At 40.2% G+C, this 22,023-nt stretch overlaps 1 protein-coding gene across 1 annotated transcript; it reads left to right on the top strand.

Annotated features, from left to right (window-relative positions):
- The first annotated feature begins 2,846 nt into the window (after positions 1 to 2,846).
- Positions 2,847 to 20,598, top strand: LOC129783761 (uncharacterized). The gene is made up of 3 exons (XM_055794971.1): positions 2,847 to 2,852; positions 6,206 to 6,382; positions 19,019 to 20,598. The coding sequence occupies exons 1-3, from the start codon at positions 2,847 to 2,849 to the stop codon at positions 19,538 to 19,540; spliced, it is 705 nt and encodes a 234-aa protein (XP_055650946.1). The 3' UTR covers positions 19,541 to 20,598.
- The last annotated feature ends 1,425 nt before the right edge of the window (positions 20,599 to 22,023 follow it).

Raw genomic sequence — 22,023 nt, 5'->3', positions numbered from 1 at the left:
CGGCATGCCTATCCCATGGACGTGCACCATCTTTCAGAATTAAAAGAAACAGGATCTTTCCAGAGGGAGAGGAGGAGGATAAAGGACATTACAATTTCTGGTATAGCTTGTCTTCATAGAATCACTCATGGCAAAGTGAACAACAATTCACTGAGCTCAGTCTTAAGCTGAAAACTATAATTAAGAACGTCAGTCCCTCAACCTCTTATCCACAGAGCTAGTTTTTTTGGTGTTTCTGGCTTTTTTGTTTGTTTGTTTGTTTGTTGGGGTTTTTGGGGGGAAGGGTGTCCTCTTCACCTCTTCATCTTAGAGTTTGAATTCATGAAAGCTGGTGCTTTATTTTGGGACAGCTGTAATACTCCTTACTCTGGCTTCTCCTTTCTCCAAGATTGCCCTGCTAAGAAGGGTCACATCAGGTCCTGGAAGAGATGATACCGAATGAGTATTTACAACTAACCATGCTCAGGAAAAGTAGCATCAGTTTCATGTTCAGTCTGACTCTCGGTGCTGATAGTTCAGCAGCTGCACCACACATCAACAGGGAAGGCCAGCGGCCGTTCCACCACGAGCTGTGCCCCTAGTACCAAAATCTGTGCTGACTTTCATATTTCTTTTATGGATATCTAACCCTGGATATATAATTTTTTCCTTTCTTACTTTTATTGTTATTTTTCATTAAGAATATTTGGGGTTAAAAACATACGAATACATTTCATAGAAAATTATTTGTGTTAGTAGTATAGAACGGCATTACTTGCTTGACTATGCATTGATCCCATTAAACTTACATTGGCAGAACTCTTAAGAGTAAGGCACTTCTGGGAAGTTCTGTTATCTCTAACTACATCCAAACCAGAGGTAAAAAACCAAATTATTTTCAATTTGGATTCAAAAGCAAACTATACGCTTGAATTCAGATCCAGAGATGTGATTCTAACCTCCTCTCATCCGTCATAAAAAAAATGTAGGATGGAATGGCTCTGAGTAGGAAGATACATCTCAAATTCCTTTCTATTTTTAAGTAACGTTCACCTTATTTGCTACTGTCAGAGTGGCAAGAACTCAAACAGAATATCTACAACAAGGTCGAGTTCACCCCTTTAACTACTGATTTGTGTGAGGCAACGCAAAGAATGTAATACAGGCTGCAAATTGTTCCATTTCCCTTAATTATTTTCTCTGTGTCAGATACAGTTCTTTGGTGGGTGTTTGTTTTTGCAACCATAGTGATGAGATATATTTGCTGGCTGCAGTCAAAATAATTCCAAACAGTTATCTACTTGCATCATTTTTTATTCTGCAAATCCAGGCATTTGCCTGCTTTACACCCAAAGGGCAGGAATTTGGAGACTATACTCCCAAAATAGCTCTTAAATTATTTTTCTAAATCAGACCAATATTTTATTATTTTGATATGTTCCCATAAAAAAATCAAGATCACTGCTCACACCAACACAGAACTGCATCCATTCAAAATTTTCTTATTATTCCATTCTTCAGAAAAAAAATCCCAGCTGATCTCATTTAAACCATAAATATAAATATTCTTCAGAGGAACTTCCTTTATAACATGTGTGCAGTAAATCACTTTTCCCACAATGCTGCTCTGCTACACTCCTCTTGGTGTGAAAACCCGTCAGTATATGATCTGACAAACTGCTGACAAAACCAACTTCATTTTAGACCCATACAGGAATCAGACGCTCACTGGGAGATCAGTTATCTGCCAGCAGCCTCTTTAAAAGCATGTGTGTATATGCATATAAATACACATCGGCTAGCTGACTTTACTGACCCTGTAAGCCATGATTTTGATGGATCCGTACCGCTCTCAGCTTTGAAGAAGAGAGTTTAACGCTCTGTGATGAGATCGGAGGCTCTGATTACAATTTTTGGAGTTAGGAGCGGTAGTGGGATAGTCAGCTTTTCAGCTGCTGAAGTCAAAATCCGTCAAGGGCTGTGAAGCAGAGCCCTCAGCCACTGCCGATCACAGAGAAGTGAAAACTGAACTTCACAGCAGCTTGCGGAGCTGCACCACGCCAGGCTCGGCTCCTCGGGACAGGAGCACTGTCTCGGTGGCCACCCCTCCGGCCGGCCCGGTAGCATCTCGCTAGGCGGAGAGCTGGAAGCAGGAATCTCTTCAGTCATGCCAGCATGAATTGGCAGAGCTTGGGATTCCGGGCACGTATTCACATGAGAAGGCCTTATTCTCAGGGCTGGAATAGCCCCATTGATTCGGTGTATCCAAAGTAATTGAATTATCAAACAAAAGTAAATTCTGTCCTCACGTTTTCCCTACATCGCTTCCTACTGATATTTGGTGCTTTTGCTTCTGCCTTCAAGAGGCGGCCATGGCTGCACTATAACCAGATTTACCATGTCACCAGCCAGTTAACAGTGCTGGGAAGCCTGTGGGTTGTGACGAGCTGAACGTGCTGGTAGGAAAGGCAGGAGGTACTTGGCCTGGGGAGCCATCAGTGGTTAATATCGCTTCAACTCTGGGCATATACCTAGCTCCTCTGAACTCCAGAACGGTCACAGAGCAAGCAGTTATTTTGCTAACACTCGCCAGCCACCCCCAGGAGCTCCTCTAAGCCATTACTGGAAGTAGCAGAGGACTAAAGATTCAATTTTTTTGTCAAATTACAAAATGAGTTTGATTGTCAAAAGGAAACAGGCGTAATAACCTTGCTCACATGAACTGGAATCAGCAAAATACTTTTTGTCTCTGGCACACGGTTTGAATCCAGTCTGAGGACAGAGATGATTTTAGGGGCTTCAGCCTGCTCCCTGATTGACAGCTTTCCAATATATTCACTTTCCATCATGAAGAAGTCATTGTCACAATGACTGTAAGGAAGCCTTTGTGCAGGACCAAGTTTGACAATACAGCATTGTAGGAGCAATTTGTTTCCCTTTCATTAATGAAGATGTATAGGACATTAAGTACTAGTCACTGACTTTTCATCATTTCTGTTAGAACAGATGGCATCTGCTGTTCCCAGCTTAAGCAGGAGTTGGGATGGCTGTCAGAGCAGTTGATGGCCTCCAGGATGGGTGTTGCTAGTGAGCATTATTGTTTAAAAATAAAAATAGTTTCTAAACAAAATGTTGTGGGAGGATTAAAGTTCAGTTAAAGTTGGGCAGTGGCCAGCCCGGGTTTCACAGAGTAATTGCTAATTGTGTAAGCTCTGCCCAATGCTCTGTTTACCAAGGATGTTTTGCCCATTTTAGCTGAGGTGGGGCTCATTTCCTTAACAGACACAGAACAGAGCTGCAGTCTGCTCTGTATCCTGCTCGACGGAGCATGCTCAGATCCTTAGGCATTCACAAAAAGTAAAAGTAACTTCCCTCTCTTCCTGCTATATAGTGGGCTCAGATAAAAGGATCAGGATGTCCCTCATGTTCAATATTTACCTTCTCTTGTATATTTCAGAAACATTCAAGGTCAAGTGCAATTTAGTGCTTGCCCCAGTTTAATCCTTCCTGGCAGACTTGGTTTAAATGCAGCATTCCCAGTATTCCATTTTGACCGTTAGTGCATGCGAGCAATCTAAGAAACTGAATGCACGGTCCCTGCCTGAAGTTTGTTCAGTAACTCCTGCTCACAATTAATCACGGTACAGCAACACACGGGGTGTGCTGATACTAGCAAACTTCAGCCCTGACTGCAGTCAGAAGAAAGCTAAAATTTATTTATTACAAAAACTTGCTGTGGGTTACAAGCGCTACAGTGGATATTGGTGCATCCATGTAAGTGATTTACCTCTCATAAGAGCCACTAGCTGGAAAACCACAGAGTATAAAAACATTGCTTTGTTTGTTAATGAGCTCATTTCTCCTTCATTATAAAATTAACCCAGGACTGAATCAAATAAAGAAGTCTTTTAAAAACCATAAAACTTAAAGCATGCAGTATCTGATTAAAGGAATAGTTTTAGGATGCGCAGAATTGTCTGCCAAGAAATCGGAAACAACAGCCACCATACTTTGGCAAATCAGTGCCAGGTCAGAGGATTATAATTATCATTTTACTATGATTATTCTTCTCATGCCATATTACACTGGTAATTTCTGCTACAGTTGCCATTAAGGCACTCACTTCTACTTTGCTATCTTGTAAATGCCACATTTTTAGAAGTTTTTCACATGTTGTGAGCTATTTATACAGTCCCATGCTAAATTAGAACACTTGAACTAGTATTCTGAACCCATTACACAGAATTTGGTAGGTGCTGGATGGTCCATATGGAACTCTGTAGCTGCATTACGTGTAATGGCACTGGAGTTAATGTCTGCCACAGCAGCCTTAACCCTGGATTCCTCAGCCTTTGCCAAGTTACATCTAGGACATGGAAAACCTTGTATGACTGTGTTTAACAGGGGCATGATCCACATACCTCACCCTTTAAAACAAGGAGAAAAAGATTGAGTACATCAATCTTTCAGTTTTAACAATGACACCACACTTGAGAAGGCAACAGATACCAAATAAAGCAATTCCTTGCACCCTGTCCCAAATCTGAGTCATAGCCCTAGGGACCTCAAGGCTTCTGAATAGTATTTCCTTTGCGTGTTGTCTTTAGCTTATTAGCACACCCAGCTGACTGAAGGAGGCTGCTACTGATTATGTACCACCTTCAACAGTAAGACTGGGTGGGTCCTGGGGGGAAGGATGTGTGAAGTGCCATGGAACAGAAACTACAGCAAAAACTTCAGGCAATATCGCTCCCCAGGGTTTAGACACGCTGAGCTGCAAACCAGCGCCTGAGAATGTGGTGCACCTGCTGAAAAGAAGGGGCAGCCAACTGGGCAAAATCTGTGGAAAAGCAGAAAAAAATCCTACCTTCCAGGAAAAGTTACTTTCTGTTGAATTGATGTTCACAGACTTCAACATACCCTTGGCAAGTTCTATCTACAAATAGTGGAATGTTTTGTGTTTTGGCCAGGCTCGCTGCACATACTGATACTACAAGTTTTGCTTCCACTCCTTCCTATTTCTGTGTCCCACACTCCCACAATTCTGTACAGCAGGGTTTGGCTGTCATATTTCGCAAGATTTCATGGACAGTGAAAACTACATGCTTATTATAAAATACTTAAGTCCAGTGCTTCTGGATCATGTTGGAATTATCGAGATTACTCATATTAGCTCCACAGCAGGCTTCTGTGATGCTGTCCAAAAGCCATCTGACTTACTACAAATGTGCTCTCTGTTTGTTCTGAACATGTAACATGAACGTACCCGGAATCTCCAAGCTGCACAGTGTCTCTGCCTAATCTACTGAACATCCATAAATCCTGGACAAATGTAGAAAAGGCTCAAATTCCTCCAGCAGACAAACTTCCAGATGGAAAAAGAAGACATACACAGGCAAATCAGACCAATTGGACCCCAGTTCAGAGATTCCTTGCAATCCCAGTGCTGTCCCCTTGTCAGGAGGGATGTGGGCATACATTATCCCCTTTTCCTATGCCCGCCTTCCGAGCCTTCTATACAGAAGTCAGTGTTGCAAAGGTGTCATGTGACATGCACAGAAATGCCATTGAGTTAAGAAAAGATCTTCCCTGATTAGCCTGGCCCCTATTTAAAAAAGAATGTTTACTATAAACAGGGCAAACGGGAAGCACACATGTCAGTCCAAAGCTTCCCCGATGCTCTTCCACTACCTTTTGCTTTCCCTTTAACAACATTTTCCAGTTATCTGAATCCATCTATTTTCCTCAGTAAATCCCCAAATAAATAACAGCTGTACCTCATGGTGCAGCTTCACAAAAATCTGAGGGGAAAAAAAAAAAAAAAGAAAAGAAAAGAAAGAGGGTGGGGAAAAAGATTCAGTTTCCATTCTCCCGTATGCCATTCCTCCCTTCTCTGCTGTGGTCCCACCTTTGCCCCTTGCACCAGTCATGGCTCTAATCAAATATTTGCATGAAACGATTCAGTTTATTAACTCGAGAAAATCCTGCCCTTTTTGTGCTGGGTGAACAGGTTGAAGTGGGTTACAGAGGAGTCTGCCAAGGGCTGGACCAGAGACAGAGCAGGCGCTGGGTGGGGTTAGCTGGGAGCAGAGGAACAAGATTATCCTTCCAGCCCTGACAAGTTACTAGATCAACTCACCTTGCCTCATGGAACCACAAGCTTAGAGGTTTACCTCTAAACTCTTGGAGCCATGTAGATAATCTGCTTAACCCAGTGTCTTTGTAGGGTCTATGGGGAAAGAAGGTGCTTAGCCCACAGGACAGGACTGCTGTACGGACCTGGAGAACTTCACAGCAGTTCAGACCTCCCTCCTCTGCCACTGAAGGCAAACACCATCCTGACAGCACCTCTTGTCCAGGTCTCCGGACGTGGGTGCAAACACCAGGGGGGACTGCTCCTTCGGTAGGTATCTAAAAGGAGAAGGAGAAGGAGAAAGAAGGAACCAAATGAGCAGCTAAGTGCCTCTGCTTCTCTCTGCTTGCTTGCTTTTGGCGTTCATCTGTAAATCACATTTCAGTATTGTTAGTGGTAACGATGAAGCAAATTTACTTTAAAAAAATACCTGAATGGATTACTTCAGGGTTTCACTTCTCAGTAGCAAGAACCAAGCAAAGCATAGCCCTAGTAAAACAGGGCCAGGTTAGAGTAATACCCCACCGAGAAGCTATTCGCTGGTTCTCCCACTCCACTCAGCTGTCTCTCCCTGAAACAGGCGAAAGTTAAAATACACAGCCATAGAGAAACCGTTGCTATTTCATGGTCTTTGGAACTGAAAAATAGCTGAAATCGTAATAATAAAAAAAGGAAATTATGTTCCCCTGGTATCTGGGTGAATCAGTGCACACCCAAGAACACCACAGCACATAATCTACACACTCTACTGGTTCTGTTGGTCTCTTTCATGTTTGTCTCTATTGCCCTACACTAGGCACAAACCCTGTAGTAATTCCAGTGAGCCATTCTCAGATAAAGTCATATCAATGTGTAGCATTTGACATTGCAGAAGGACTGATTTCCGAAAAAATGTGCTGTTTAAATGCATTAAGGACCACAGCTTCCCAGAAAAGAGAGTGATTTCTTTTGCATGGCAACAAAACCTCACTTCATTTCATTTGAGGTGTTACTTTTTTTTTAACAAAGACTCACATTTACCTCAGATGTCAGAAATTCAGCTGTTTTAGTTAAATGAAAAGCAAAACGGTCTCCCAAACCTTACTGAAATCAAAATATATGGAAATAGATTACCTTTCAGCAGAATTTAGGGGGAAATTCTGCTTTTGTCCATAGCTTTATAATATATTAGTATAAAGTAAGATTTAACTTATAATGAAATGTCAGAGCAAGTCTTAATGTTTCTAATACCAGTTTTGCTACTTGTGGTTTATACAGAATAACAGCAGTTATAGGCCAGTGCACATTGCTAACTGCCTTATTCCTAAAGCTTATAATTTCTAAAATTATGTTCCATAATTAAACAAAACAATACTGTAATATAAGAGCATTAGTTTTGATGAAAACCAGTTATGTATCAGTCTTCAGCTTAATTTGCTCTTCACAGACCCCAGAAATAAAGGGATTAACTATTGCAAATCCTCCTGGTACTTTACATTTAATCACAAGCGATTTATGGTAATTTATTCCACATGTCTGATACCACTAAAAAAAATTTGCAAATAAAGCTTGCTGATGCCTCCAGGAAGTGAGCTGTTCATTCTGTTCTAATATTAGCAATAGACTACAGCAATGCAACATGTAACATTCATTCCATCTCCCCAAACATGTTATGCACGTACAAAACAAATGAGTGTCTGATAGTGGCTGGGCTGAGGATAGCTGTCACATGAGTTCTGAAGGACTATCAAGAACTGAAAAAGAAACTTTGCTGATGTTTCATTCCAATAGCAGAGGAGTATCAGAATCAATTTGCTTCTTTTTTTCATAACTGAAAGAGGTCTCAAAGCGAGAACATACTTTTAACTACAGCACACATTTTCCCTTCTTGATATTGCACACGCTTACAGTGCTGGGTTTTTTTTTTTTGTTTTTTTTTTTTTTTTAAATCAGCTAGAATTTTAAAAAGCAAAGTTTTCTTTTTAAATCCAGATGCTGTAATAGAGGGGTTGACTTCCAGGGTACCCTCACCAGCAACTGGCTGACATACCCCTTGTGTGCCACCCAGGGGCTTGCAGCTCCTGCTGGATTTGACAGCAGCGAGATACTCTGGGCTTACTGATTAGCTCTGTCTTTGGGTGAGGCCAGGGCACCTGGCTCTCCCTCAATTTACAGTTCAGAACTAACCAGGAAACCTACTATTGGCACACTCAACTTCTAATTTGGGAAAAGAAAATACTGTCTGGCAAGCTTGCAAGGCTGCTGACCCTGGTCTGCTGGAACAATGCAAAATCGTACTGCTGTGCACCGCGTCCTGAGCTGATCGGGCTTCCCTTAGCTTGCACAAATCCTTCGAAACTGGTCTGTGAGAAGAGGAACCTGCGTAACAGAACCACCATGCTTTCTCATCATTCTCTGTCCAGCTTTCAGCATATAAATTGGACATTCTGATGTGATTTTTTTGAGGGTTTTTTTTGCTTCTACGTGAAAGCGTAACATGGATGTGGGTGTAGCATTTTTGGGAGCTTTCAGGTTCCATTAGGCAAGCTAGCAGTCACTTGGGAACAGTGGCATGAAGATCCCGTGTAGCAGCTGCCCGAATGGTCTCCAGTTCTTACCAGCAGACAAAATATATAAAGTGAGTATTTAGACTGAAGAGAGAAGCCAGGTTGGCATTTATATTTAGATACTAATTAACTGATAAATTAATGGGTATTTTTCCTTTATCTGTATTTTTGAAAGAGTTTCAAGGTTGGCTTTTTTTTCCTCTCTCTAGAAGAACTTGTTCTCTATCTTTCTAACCATAGCTCTTCCCCGAAGGCTGCAAACCTAATTAGAAGAGGACTAAAAGAACTGATTAATTTCCCAGTAGCACCATGTCTTCAGTACCATGTGTATGTCATTAAGTAATGGTTAGGTTTCTAGCTTGCTCTTTTAAACCCCATATTCTGGCCTGCAGAGACCAGCAGTGCCAAGCACCAGTAGGTGTCTACACACAAAAAGTACTATTGAGATTCAGATTACTAATTCACTTCCAGTACTTGTTGCAAGCATTATTTTTCAGATGATATAACATCTTGCTATATGAGGTGGTAGGATCCAAGCTGGCAAAACTCAAAGTAATCGTGCATCATTAAATGTCTTCGATCTTTAATAAGTAAATCAGTTTCTTCTTGAAACCAAGTTTAAAACCACAAAACAGTTTTAAAAGAAGTACTTGTGGCACTAGGTAACAAAACATGAATTCTGAAAAATTAAAAAGATAAGTGCAGTTTTCTTTTTTACCAAGATGGCAAACAGAAAAAACACAGTCCTGGAGGCCTTGGTTTCTTCACAGTAATTCTCATTAGCATAAATTTATAACAATATGTATGTGAAAGCTAAATTTTTAACAAAGATTCCTCAAGTAAAACCCAATTACACTGCAGTTTTCAGACCTGTGGCTGACCCATGCATGGCTCAGGTGTGATTCTGGGCAATCCACTGATATCCCTATTCCAGGGCATTAATTTCAGATTTATTTTTTTTTTCATGTTGCTGTCATCTGTCACCCGGAGGGGTTTGGCCAGTTCAGTTATTTCTGCAGTAGCCAAACCGAAAAGGCAAAATGTTAATAACAATATAACACTGCGAGGAAATAGTCATGAACAGTGAATTCAAGGCTATACTAAAAAAGAACTGTAAGAAAATTTCTGATGAATAGTTTTAACGAAAATAGATGGCATAACCCAAGTGTTTCAATCAGTACACAGAGACAGAGGGAATTAAGATTTAAAAATTAGAACTTCTGCTTATGCCACTGTTGTTGTTCTGACATAAACAGATTACACAGATTAATCTTTGGAATAAGATTTAATATAATAGTGGGGGGTTTTTTAGAAGAAAGAGTGCCAGCCCCTTGAGACCTTGTTGGTATGCCATCTCTGTATGATTCATTTGGCTTTGAAAACCAGAAGCATTGTTACACATCTGATTGGGAAATATTACAGTTTAACAGATCTGAATACAGTGGGTAGAAACAGAAGTTTCTGTAGCCCATGCAATCAGATGAGGTAGCATTTTATTTAAGTTTTAAAAATAAAATTCTTGCTATTTTTGTCACCAGGGAAAGTTCTCAGACATGTAAATCACTAAAACTGCCCCATATGTTTTAGTAGAATCCATGTCATGTTTACAAGCAAATATAAAATAAGGAAATCCTTCCCAGATACAAAAGTTCTTACTGCCTACTTTTTTCCCAGATTTAAGCATAATTTCCTGTTGTATACCAGAGTTTTAAATATTAATCCACTACTGACATGTAATTTTTATGGGCATTCTCAAGAGTTCAACCAACTGCATGTTGATCATTTTACCAATTCGTAGCTCTCAAGCAGCTCATGTTTTTCCTGAAATGCAAAATAGCCAACAGAAATTACATGGGCACACCCCTCCCCCCCCCCCCCATTCTGTCATGTGAACAAATCTTTGAACACATTTCAGGAAAAAACATGTGCTAAACAGCTTTAAAAATAGCTTCTGTGCAGACAGATTAATTTCTGCCTAGTGGTATTTTGTTCTCTTCTGTCTGTTTAAATGAATCACCTTTACACCATAAAATGTGAGGGAAAATGGAATGATGAGTAGGGGAATGAGTGATATGTATGGGAATCTCAAGGATGACACAGTTCCATCGTGCCTTTGCGGTGTTAATCTTTCCAGCTGTAAAATTACAAAACACTTAAGTCCAGGGCTTGAGGGTGGATTCAGTAAGTCCTTTCCTGAATCTGTGGTTGGGTGGGAGATTCAGAAACTTTTTTAGTTTATTTGCTAAAGAGCAAATGCATGGCCAATACAGTTTGCAGAAACAGATGTAGCTGTTGTTTTTCTACCAGAAAGCACTTAAAGCAGAGGCTTGGAGTAATGCTCAGAAAAAAAGAGATAAGAATAGAATTGAGTAATTGCCAGTTTGTCAGCATATGTTATGTCTACATTAGCAAGTCATTTGGGCACAACAGGAATGGATCAGCACACCAAAACTATTTGTTCTCAGGCCTTTGTGCTTACACAATCTACTTTTCTAGGGTTTCACTTTGGACTAGATTTAGTCTGGTCCCCAGGTTAAATGTCTCCCCATGTATGGTTTTACATCAGCCAAAGGATCAGTCATCAGTACAGACTGCAATGTCCCCATCAGAGCTTGGAGGTGCAAACCCAGAGTGAAGTTTCTTGTTTCATTTTCTCCAAAACAGTCTAGCTCACGTGCCAAAACTATTTTGCAAATTGACCCAATACACTGGGATTTGCCCCCCAAAATGCTAAGTCTTGAAACCAAAATGCTAATGTAGATAACACTCTTCTTAGACCCTTTTGTTTTCACACGCTGTATCATCAATGGCAGTTTCCAGACATCTGATTTTCATCCAAAAGCCTGTATAGTTCATCTCCTATCACATCCTCCCCACAAGGTGCTCTCACAGCTGGCACCTCCAACCTCCATTGCCTCCAGTAACCCTCTTCCTGGGCAGTAGGAAACCCCAGGAATGGAAGTCATTGCTTGACAGATCTCTTGTTATAACTTGGCTAGACCTTGCCAAACCTTGCAAGAGTCTCATTTCAAGCGGTCCAGGTCAAAGGATCAGCACTTGCTTTTACTTTTTCAATCTACACTAGAATACTTTTTTTCAAGTATAAAAAATAAATTGCTGTGCAGTTTTATCAAATCCGTGCCCTTATAACATGATGGAAGACTGTAAGTAAATTGGTTTATTCAGAACTGTCTGTGGTTTCACCTCTCCAAATTAATTAGTAGCTGCTTTAAGATCATGGCAGAATAGCATTAGAAGCCAAGTCTTCTTTTAACGCATGCAGAGAAGGCAATGAAGTTTCTTCCACAGCATTGGTTCCATGAGACTCCAGTCCTGGCCTGATGAGGTCGTACCTCCCAATGCATCCTCTCCACCTTCACTGAGATTATCAAGAATGCTGGAAATGATCGTATTAGTTGGACCGTTCCTCTCCAGGAAGCGGACTGCTCACAGCAACTCATTTTACAAAGGCCACAAATTAACATGATACCAGCCCAAATTCTATCTTTGGACTGGACCTAAATCTGAACTAATGACCACACAAAGACTACAAAACAATCATACGGAACTGAATGGCACATGGAATTGATATTTGAACCATGTAGCGTGCTGTCAATCCTATAAAACACTTTGGGTTTAGATATGACCACATAGTACAATTAGCTGGCCCAACTATCACACTTACACCTGTGCCAAATGGATTCTGTGTAATTACAAACACTAGTAGGATAATAGGCCTACCGTCTACCTCATAAATTAGTCTATAGCAACTCTGTTCCAAAGCTGGAAGAAAAATACAGAAGGTACATAGAGGACTAGAACTGCTTGATATACAACTAGTGGATGAACTATACTTCATCCCTCTACATGAAAAAAGCAATGGCCAGTAATGTACCTGGGGGATTTAACAGAAGATATTGCTTGCACTAAACTTATTTTATTTTTGCTAAAAACAGCTGAGAATGCTCAACAGTCCTAGAGTAAAAAGGTCTGCAAAATGGAGAGGCCTGTTAAGTGAATTACTCCAGGAAAAGCTCAGTGGCTTACAGAAGTTTTATACCAAAACTTAACAAGATCATAGATATTAAAACCCTTAGTTTGTTCAGTGCTCATGTGTATCAAAGGGTCACTGGCACCCTCATTTTCAAACTAACTTAAAAAGAACCAAATTAAATTATTTGTATTTGCTTTCTCTGCAATTTTGAGAATGTATGATTTTGACATTACAAATGAAATTTTAAACAGAAAAACAGAAAGGTGTAATATAATTCAGAGTCTGCAAGTCTTCTGTTTTTCTTACCTTTTGGAATGCTCAGGTCTACTCAGGTCTCGCAAAAGGACACTTTAAGAATGAAATCTTTTTCCAAAAGAAGAAAAGACTGAAGATGCTTTACTCATCAGTACAAGAAACAAAACTCTACTTAAAAATTGACTTAACAGTAATATACGATTTCAGTGTCAGCAGATAGAAAGATAAATGAATGAACTAAAACCCAAACATAGAATTGCATGAACTAGCTCAGTTCTGCTTTTTGGAGACTTGAAACAGATATATTTTCCATAAATTTGCAAGGCTGGAAGCTTTAAAGATATTTATGCTAACTTCTTATTTGGCTGGTATTCCTTCACTGCTTGCAAGCTCACAGACTACTTCAATGCAGCCTAAGACAAAAGAAAACCCAGGTATTTTCACAAAATAAAATGACACATTTAAAGCAATACACACGTTAAAGAAAACATAACATGTTGATTACACATAGCCCCAGTTTCTAAGAATCATTGAATGCCATGAATGAGTTACCACTTTGAAGGGAGAAAAAGCTGGAGGGATGCAGAATTAATAAATAGGTTTACTTTTTTATTCTAAGGATGGTGTTACCCCAGCCAGGCTGATTTGAGATATGAAACAGGATCTTGCACATACCTCAGACCTTTCCCATTACCCACTTTGACACCCTCAATGAAACCAAAGCTGGTGCAAATGGAGACTGCGCAACTGCACATGCTTCGCTAGCTTACAGAGGGTCTAAGAGACAGAGTAAAAATATTCACAGGCAGACAAGCTTTATCTGCAGTGGACCTGCTACCAGGAACTGCTCTAGTATTAAGAATGATGGGAAACGTTTACCCGTAACCATCGCCAAACAAAACTACCAGTTATCCATTGAAGACAGTGGCACATCGAATATCTGCATTGCTAGCTACTCAACAGAAATTGTTTTTCACTTGATCATACAACAAAGAATTAAAATCAGCACAGATGGATGCTTCTTTTTTTTTTTTTTTCGGTGTAGAATTTATTTTATGTTCTGTTCTCTTTGTCACAATATTGAAGGGGGAGGAATTGTTCATGTAATTTAACCACTCTCCTCAGTAAAAATGAGTCTAATTAGTGTGAAACGGTATTTTATTCACAGAAAACAGGCATCCATCCTAAATTCCTTTCAGTGACTAAGGCATGATGACACATTTGGCATTAATTACATAGTGGTGCTACAACACTTATTTGCAGAACTGACTGCCACTAAACAATATTTTCCTACTCATACCTTCAGCAAATCTCTAGAAATAATCAGTGTAACTTGCAGCACAAATTAATTTCCAAGGACCAGAGTGCTTTGGAATAATATACTCTCACAAAAAAGTACAAAGGCATTATTTTGCTCTTGACTACTTTGAGAAAAATCATTCTGCCTCACTGCCTTCTCTTCCTTCCTGAAATCCTTGCCTTGTTCTCCAGTGTACCCACAAGGTTGCTGGAATTATCATTTGCTTTGCCTGACACTCATCATGTTTCATCTCCTCTATGAATCTCATTTACAGCTTTCAACTTCCCTTTCCAAACTTCCTGCCTTTACCCTTCATGTCCATACCATATCTCTGTCATCGCCTCCAGTGCCTGATTCATCTCTCTACCTTTGTGCTGTCTAGACAACTGAGGTAAAAAATGCACCTCAGTACTTTTATTCAGAAAATATACAAATATATTATTCAGGATACTACCATGTCAAAGCCTGGGGGATTAGGACAACAAAGGAACGCATGAGAATAACGCGTTGCTGAAAAGAATGGTAAAACCACTAGAAGATTCTGTCTGTTTACCAGCAAGTTTCTTCCAGCAACAAGCATGAAAACACTATGGGTAACAGTCTGGCCCACACAAATAGCTATAAGGATGATGCTTTTTGATTTCAGCACTTTGAATTGCTTTTTTTTTCCTTTTTGCACTAATGACTGGTGTAAGCATATAAGCAATGGTACTCCAGCTACAACATAAAGAATCTGGACAGCTCCAGGTACCACTGAGCCATCCTGCGCTGAAATGTGTATCTTAAACCATTAAGCAATTCTGAATTATACTGGAAGAAAACTGCCCTTAAAAGTTTTTTTCTCAGAAGTTTACTTCTTTTTCCAAGGCCACAAGTAATTAACCCTAACAGTGAAAATGGTAACAGAAGAAGTTAATTTATTATACCTGACCAAAAATAGCAAAATCTATCGGCCTGTCTCAACAATCCTAACTGCCAACAAAATCAGCAAAGTCCATGTTTTCATGTGCCTCCCAGGGATAATATGTATTATCCGGTGTACCCCAAAACCCTTTTTTGTCTCAGACGTGAGGAAGGCTGAAGCTCCAGATGGGAGTTTTTACAGATCTAAGAACTGACCTACTTACGTAAAGATGACAATCCAGAGTTGGTTCTCTATGCTGCCTGACCTCAGTTTGAAAACATCAAAATGGATGAATGCTAAGAAAACACTAACTGGAGTTTGTTAGCTTGGTCTGTGGTCCCCAAACTCCTGGAGTTTTCAATATGCATAACATTTCCTCCCATTTTCCAACTGGTAAAATTTCCCCACTCTGAAAGATTACACATCTCATTGGTATGTTATTGTTAGGGGAAGACACAATAAAGGAGAACGTGTTATGAAATACATAGGGGGTAAGGTTGGGTAGAGATGGAAACGGGAAAGAACACTGAGCACAGAACTAAAGCAGAGTATTTATTAGTGAGGGAATGATTAAAATATTTACTTATTCGTATTTCCATGGACAATTGAAAATTTGTTTATAACTGCAGCTAAATATAATGGAGTGATGTGAGGCATCCCTGGAGAGTTATTATTGCCTGCTTTTATCACTTAACATACTGAGAAGGCAGAGAAATTCTATTAGCTGGAGAGCCTTCAAAACCTGTTGGGACTCTGTATTCTTGAGCGTAGGCATCCAAAGCTCTTGATCAACTTACATAGGTAACTGCTCACCCTACCTCGATTTCTCTACCTGTACAGCACAGACAACCTATTTCAATTTCTCTACCTGTACAGAGCAAATAGGTGCCTTCCTGAGCTGTTGAAGTTCCTCTAGCTAATCTTGAGCATGCTTTGAAGTAAACACAGCTAGGCACTACAAACAGATTATCATTAGATTTATCTGTCATTAAAGTGAGAAGGATATTATAGAGCAGTTAAATATCTTCTTTACTATTTCTTGCAGAAAAACCTGGTATAATTTTTGGCACATTTGATAGCCTTTGCTAGGATGACCAGTTCACCAGCTGAACATAGGCTAACAAAAGAATAAATTAAATGAGCGATTGATCCATGCCAGGATATATGAAACAATGAGAACAGTGAACCTAAGTAGTAAATTAAGCATACTAAGTTGTCATGCAAGTATAAACCTTTTACAGGACAGCAGAAGTTATTAAACCAAGAAAGCTGTGCCCTAGCTTTCCAAGTTTGACTAGAATCATGCAGAATTCCTAACAACACAAAACATGACATGCAAAGTAACAGATGCTGCCAGGCTTCCAGAATATTTTCCTGCTGATGGGAAAAGAATCATCCCTCATGATTTTACAGACTGAAGCTCATTACTTTGATCAGCTTCTACTAGAAGTTTACAACAGCCAGGGCTATTCCTAACGACTGCTTTTGCAGGTCTTGGTTTGCATTTCCTAGGTATACACAGAAAGAAGAATCAGACACATTCTATGGTGCAACCATTTCTTCTTTCAGATACATGTTTATTCCATTTGTTTGCTTTCTTTTTTTTTTTTTTTTCCCCTTGGCAAGAATTCACAAACATTTTTGGTGAAGAAAAACAGATTTAAAAATCATTATTATAAGTCAGTGCAGACTGTATAATAAAATTACTTTTACTGGAAGTAGGGAAGTATGTAATCTTATTATGAAAAAAACTAGCCCAACTTCACCCAACCATGGGAGATACCTGAAACTTGTGAAAGGCCACACCTAATTTCCACAACTCATTGCTTCTTTTAATCACTTTCATACTTCATAATATGTAAGATTCATCCAGAAGAAGATACTTGCTACAGTAATAAAGTCATAAATACACTTCCAAATAGGATATATTAATAAAAAATATGCTATAAAGCACAGGATTTTCAATATACCTTTCAAAACCAATTACGGCACTGCCCTTTAACTTTATTGTGGTCTAGACAGGGTATAACAAATAATCACAAGAGGAAAAGAGAGAAGTATTACAAGAATAATGGATAAAATAATGAGAATGTGCGTGATATTCACTAAGTACCCACAGGAATTCATATCGGCAAAAATACCTGTAACGGTGAAGTCTCATCTTAAGTGGCTATGAACTCTCAAGGGACTGCACAGCCTTGATAGATTCTATGAAGCAGAAGATTAGGAAAAAGAAACAAAATGAATGAAGAAACTTGAGAGGTAGCAAAAATAAATAAAATGGAATTTAAGAGGAGCAGAAGAATAGGAGAAAAGAGAACAGGAGGGGGAAAACCCACGTTTATTCTAAAGCTGCTTTTTCTGTCATGATAACACCATTGCATTCCTTATCAACCAGAACCACATGGTCAGATCTGATTTTTTCTTCATGCCCTGAGTTTGAAAGAATCGGAAGAATGCCACTTACTCCTCCATCCAGCCACTAAGAGACAAACTTTTCTCTGTCCTTACTGCCACTGTTCAGATCCAGCTGGTTTCCCAAGATTAATTCACCTTTCTCCTCTCTGAATTTATTCTCAGTTTCTTAAAGTTGTATCATATGCAAGTGGCCTAGATTACTACATGAAACTTCTTCGTTAACAAGCTCTTTGATGTTTCTTACTTGCACATTCACTAATATTTTGACATAAAAGCCTGCATCATCACCCTAAATGCATATTTATACCCTTAAGCCTTGGAATTTACATTCCTGCATGACCATTTCTATTCAGACATTTTTTATCTCAGAGTTGACTCTGTGGAATCATTTCCATGCCCTGTTACATCACAGGAGATCATGCCAGTCTTGTGTAAGACACCATTGCTGCTGTAAGTTTTGCCAAAGACTGTTGCCAGGATCAACAGAGATTAAAAAGTTCTTTGTGGATTTAGTGACTGTTCTCCATAGAGAATTCCATCCCCACCTGACTTCTGTAAGAGAGAGAAGAGTTTTTAATATCAGATGACTACATCAAATGGAGCTCAGTGCAAATGCATTCCCTCTTTGATGATCATCTGGTGCAGATGTAAGTTCTTTTACATCAGTACCTTGGAACAAGAAGAAAATCTATCAGTTTTTCTCTTGCTGAATATAGCCCATTAGTTTTTATATCACCAAATCTGTTTATTCATTTCTTGTTTTCTATAGCTACTACTGCTTAAGGTTGCTCAAAGATAATTGGGGTTTCACTTTCCGTGTGACAGCACTAGTTAAAAAGCTAAATAGCCTGGAGACTTCTGCATTTATTTGATATTACTTACTCCTACGAAGATTAAACAAATTTTCTTAGGGACCACGTAAAATGCGAATGGACTGTATGGATTAGGATGACTCTGTGCATTCTGTTGTATACCTGCTCCCTCCCTCCCAGGCAGATTCCCAAAAGTTGAAATAATGGTGATGCATATGGCCCAGTGAACATCATAATGCACCTTACCTTCTAATTAGCTCTGTATATATCATCTAAAACAGCTTTCTGCTATCAGAGGCATTGCTGAAGGAGGAGGGAAAGCTGCGCTTTCATTTTCGCAAGGAACATAAATAACCGGTTTTCAGCCCATTTCTCCCGGGGCGAACCCGCGCCGAGAGCCGGCTGTGCCGGGCTCCCCGCGCCGGGCAGCGAGCGCAGCGCCCCCTGGCGGCGGGCGGCCGCCTCCCGCGGCAGCACCGCGCACCGCTCCGCGCACCGCTCCGCGCACCGCTCCGCGCACCGCTCCGCGCACCGCTCCGCGCACCGCTCCGCGCACCGCTCCGCGCACCGCTCCGCGCACCGCTCCGCGCACCGCTCCGCGCACCGGCGGGCTGCCTCCCCCGCAGGGCGCCCCAAGCCTTACTTTTGCACTAACTCCCCTTTTTTCGGGGGGGCAGGTGACCGAAACTTGGAGGGAAATCACCGGTTCTGCATCCCTCCATCCACCGCCAGGAGCCAAGAGGGGGCCGCGCACCGCCGCTGAGCTGCTGCAGCCAGGAGGTTATTTCTCCCCGGAACAGGTGTCAAAGGACGAAGGGTCTCACTCCTCAGCTCGGGCTAGCAGCTGCGCTGTACGGCACAACGACCAGTTTAGCAGGCCTGTTCTTCCATCTCCACCTTGCATACTGCTCAACAATTACACTCCCACCAAACGCTACAAACTATGTAAACCAGTGGTACACTCACAAACCCACAAGCACACCAATTGCCACCCTAACTTCCCTGTCACTTTATTACGCTGTTTGTGCTCTGTCAGTTCCTTAAGTCCTCAGCATTGTATCGACGCACCGTTTCTCTCCCGCAGCTCAAAGGAAAGCTACCAACTAAGTGGTGCTAATTTACTAACCAGTAGCAACAAGAAATGCCAAAGCGTTCAGAGTCTCAAATTAGAACAGTTGCCAGGGTCTTCAGACTTATAAAATATTTTCTGTAGGCCGTGATGTTTGGCATAAATACACTGCCAGAGTAAGGTCATCCAAATCAAAACCATAACCGGTGGAATGGTGGCAGAAAACGTTAACAATTATGATACACATGTTCTTTTCCCCTTAGGACAAGAGATTCTCATCGTGTTCCTTTTTGTTATGCCAGAAATATTTAACTGATTCATGTTTTGTGGTGTAGATACATTAAGTCAGTTTCTGTTCCTGTTTCTTAACAGTTCATTTTATGTAACATACAGATTCATTTAAGCCAAAGTAAAGTATTCTGATCTCTAACATTTCTTTATCTCTAACCCGTAACTACCACTAATAAATTTCTGATGCGGGCCCGGTGGGATACAGGTTCTAACAAGCAAATTTAGCAAGGGTTTGAAGATGGACTGACGTGCCTCTCTAGTGTTATTTGTAAACCTCATTATTTTGCTTCAGGAGGCTGAAGCAGATATTTCCACTATGGAAAAAACTAAGGGAACAGACTGTTTTCTACCTTAACACTATCATCACAGGGAAGTAAAATCCAAAAGGAGAGAAGTGACATAACTGGGCCATGATTGATGCACATGGGCAATTCACATTAGAAAATAAGGATCATGTGGCAGGCAAGGCTGAACAGGGAAGCAAAGGCAACCCTAAGCACTATCTATAATTAGCCCTAAAGTGGGAAGAAACAGAATGATCTGGGTTCACAAGAGGTCATGCAAAAGTGCTGCTTTTCAGTTTCGGGAGCAGCAGGTTCACACTGCAGAGCTGCATGCTTGAACCACCCCCACAGTCAACGTCAACTAAAGTCACGGAGTTTAGGGCTTTTTTCCCCCCTACAGACAATCACGTTACTGCTTTTTATATGCAAAAATTGCTAACAAAAAGCAAATTTCAAAATCTCCAGCATGAGTGTTCATGGAAACCAAAGCTTAAACAGATCAGTAAACAAGAGAGAAATGACCCGATTTCCACCCATTATAAATAGGACCACGCCTCACCCACAATGATTTTCTGTCAGTGCCTGTGGGTGATGACAGAACTCTGTCATTCAGTAAATGCACTCGATATATTGGAAGTAGGGTGGAACACCACTGAACAAAGTCTTTTCAAGTAGGTACCTGGCAAGTAGCACTTAAAAGAAGTCTGCAAATTAAATATAAATCTTTTGCCTAGACAACGAGATGTGCAGTCTCGTTGCTCTGGTCATGATACCCTGAGCAAATACTCCATAGTTTGAAAAATAATAATTTTATAATTGCCTGAGGGTAGACATATATAGAGTGCACAGTCTTGTGAAGAGATAAACATAAGAAGCAATATAGCTTTATTAATGGTGGTTCTGCTTGCTAATAAACAGTGGTTCTCAGCTGACCTATTTCCTGGTAATTAAAGTATTCTAGCTTCTTCAGAGTTAATACAGATCACTTTGCAAAATACACTGTTATTCCTTGGAGACATACTTTCATATTTTTTGTATTTTTTTCATAAGTTACTGCTCCTGAAATGACGTTTTTTCTGAGATTCAGAGCTCTAGTGGTTTTTCAAGGCCACCTCCTGAATAAGATTCAGCCAGGCAGAGGAGAAAAATCTTCAAGTAGCCAGCATGACCAGTCATGATGAAACAGCTCGATTTGAAGAGAAAATGCTCCATTATACAACAATTTCTTAAAAGGGCATGGTACAATGCTAAAGTAGAGACCGGTAGAATGAAAAAAACGTGGAGATGTGGATAACTCCTTCTAAACTTTCATAGGCAAGTGTTTGGTGGCCTTGGACACACTGGAAATTATTCCCTTCCCCTTCCCTCTTTCTCTAGCAGAATATTTTGGTTATAAAATACCAAATGAGCAATCACAGCAATTTTGGATTAACCAGATCTAATATTGGGAAACTATCCACTTGTGTACATATATCAGCAAACTTACTGCCAATACAACACACAAGCATCCTGCTCCCCTTTCTTGTAAAAGGTAGACTGAAAGTTCAGTTTAATGGATAGCTACGTTTCAGAAATTACTATACCGTGAATAGGTCCATTGCTCCTCAGCAACAAGTGTTATAGGAAAACTCCACACTGAAATTCACAGCCAAAATGGGAGACATCAGTACAAGTGTCTGGCAAAGCAATCCTTAAATCTTATCGTATCAACTACTTAATTCATTTTGTGCTGTGAACAGATAAGTGTTTAGGGAGTAAGTTAGAGTAAGAAACTGTAGTTATGTTATTAACAAGCAGATTAATCATTTTAATAGCCAGAAACCTAATAACAACAAAGAAAAATTATAGCTATGTTCTGATTCATAGCATGTGTCAGAATAACGCTAGTGTGAAATAATAAAATGAAAGGACACAAATCATCCCAAAGAACATGTTTTACTCCTATGCAGTATTCGCCTGTATTGTTAATCAGATTTGGCACGTTCATAATTTTCAACAGGGAAACCAAAATAAAACAGATTAAAAAAATACATACTTT

This window comes from Falco peregrinus, chromosome 1 (genome assembly GCF_023634155.1).
Source record: "Falco peregrinus isolate bFalPer1 chromosome 1, bFalPer1.pri, whole genome shotgun sequence".
Taxonomy (NCBI): domain Eukaryota; kingdom Metazoa; phylum Chordata; class Aves; order Falconiformes; family Falconidae; genus Falco; species Falco peregrinus.
Note: the sequence above shows the minus strand (reverse complement) of the source record. Positions and strands in the feature narration are given on the sequence as shown.

Bases quoted from the DNA above. Each gene is read 5' to 3' on its own strand.
- LOC129783761 (XM_055794971.1), top strand. The intron at 6,383-19,018 runs GTAGGTATCTAA...TCGGGGGGGCAG, and splicing joins CAGGGGGGACTGCTCCTTCG to GTGACCGAAACTTGGAGGGA.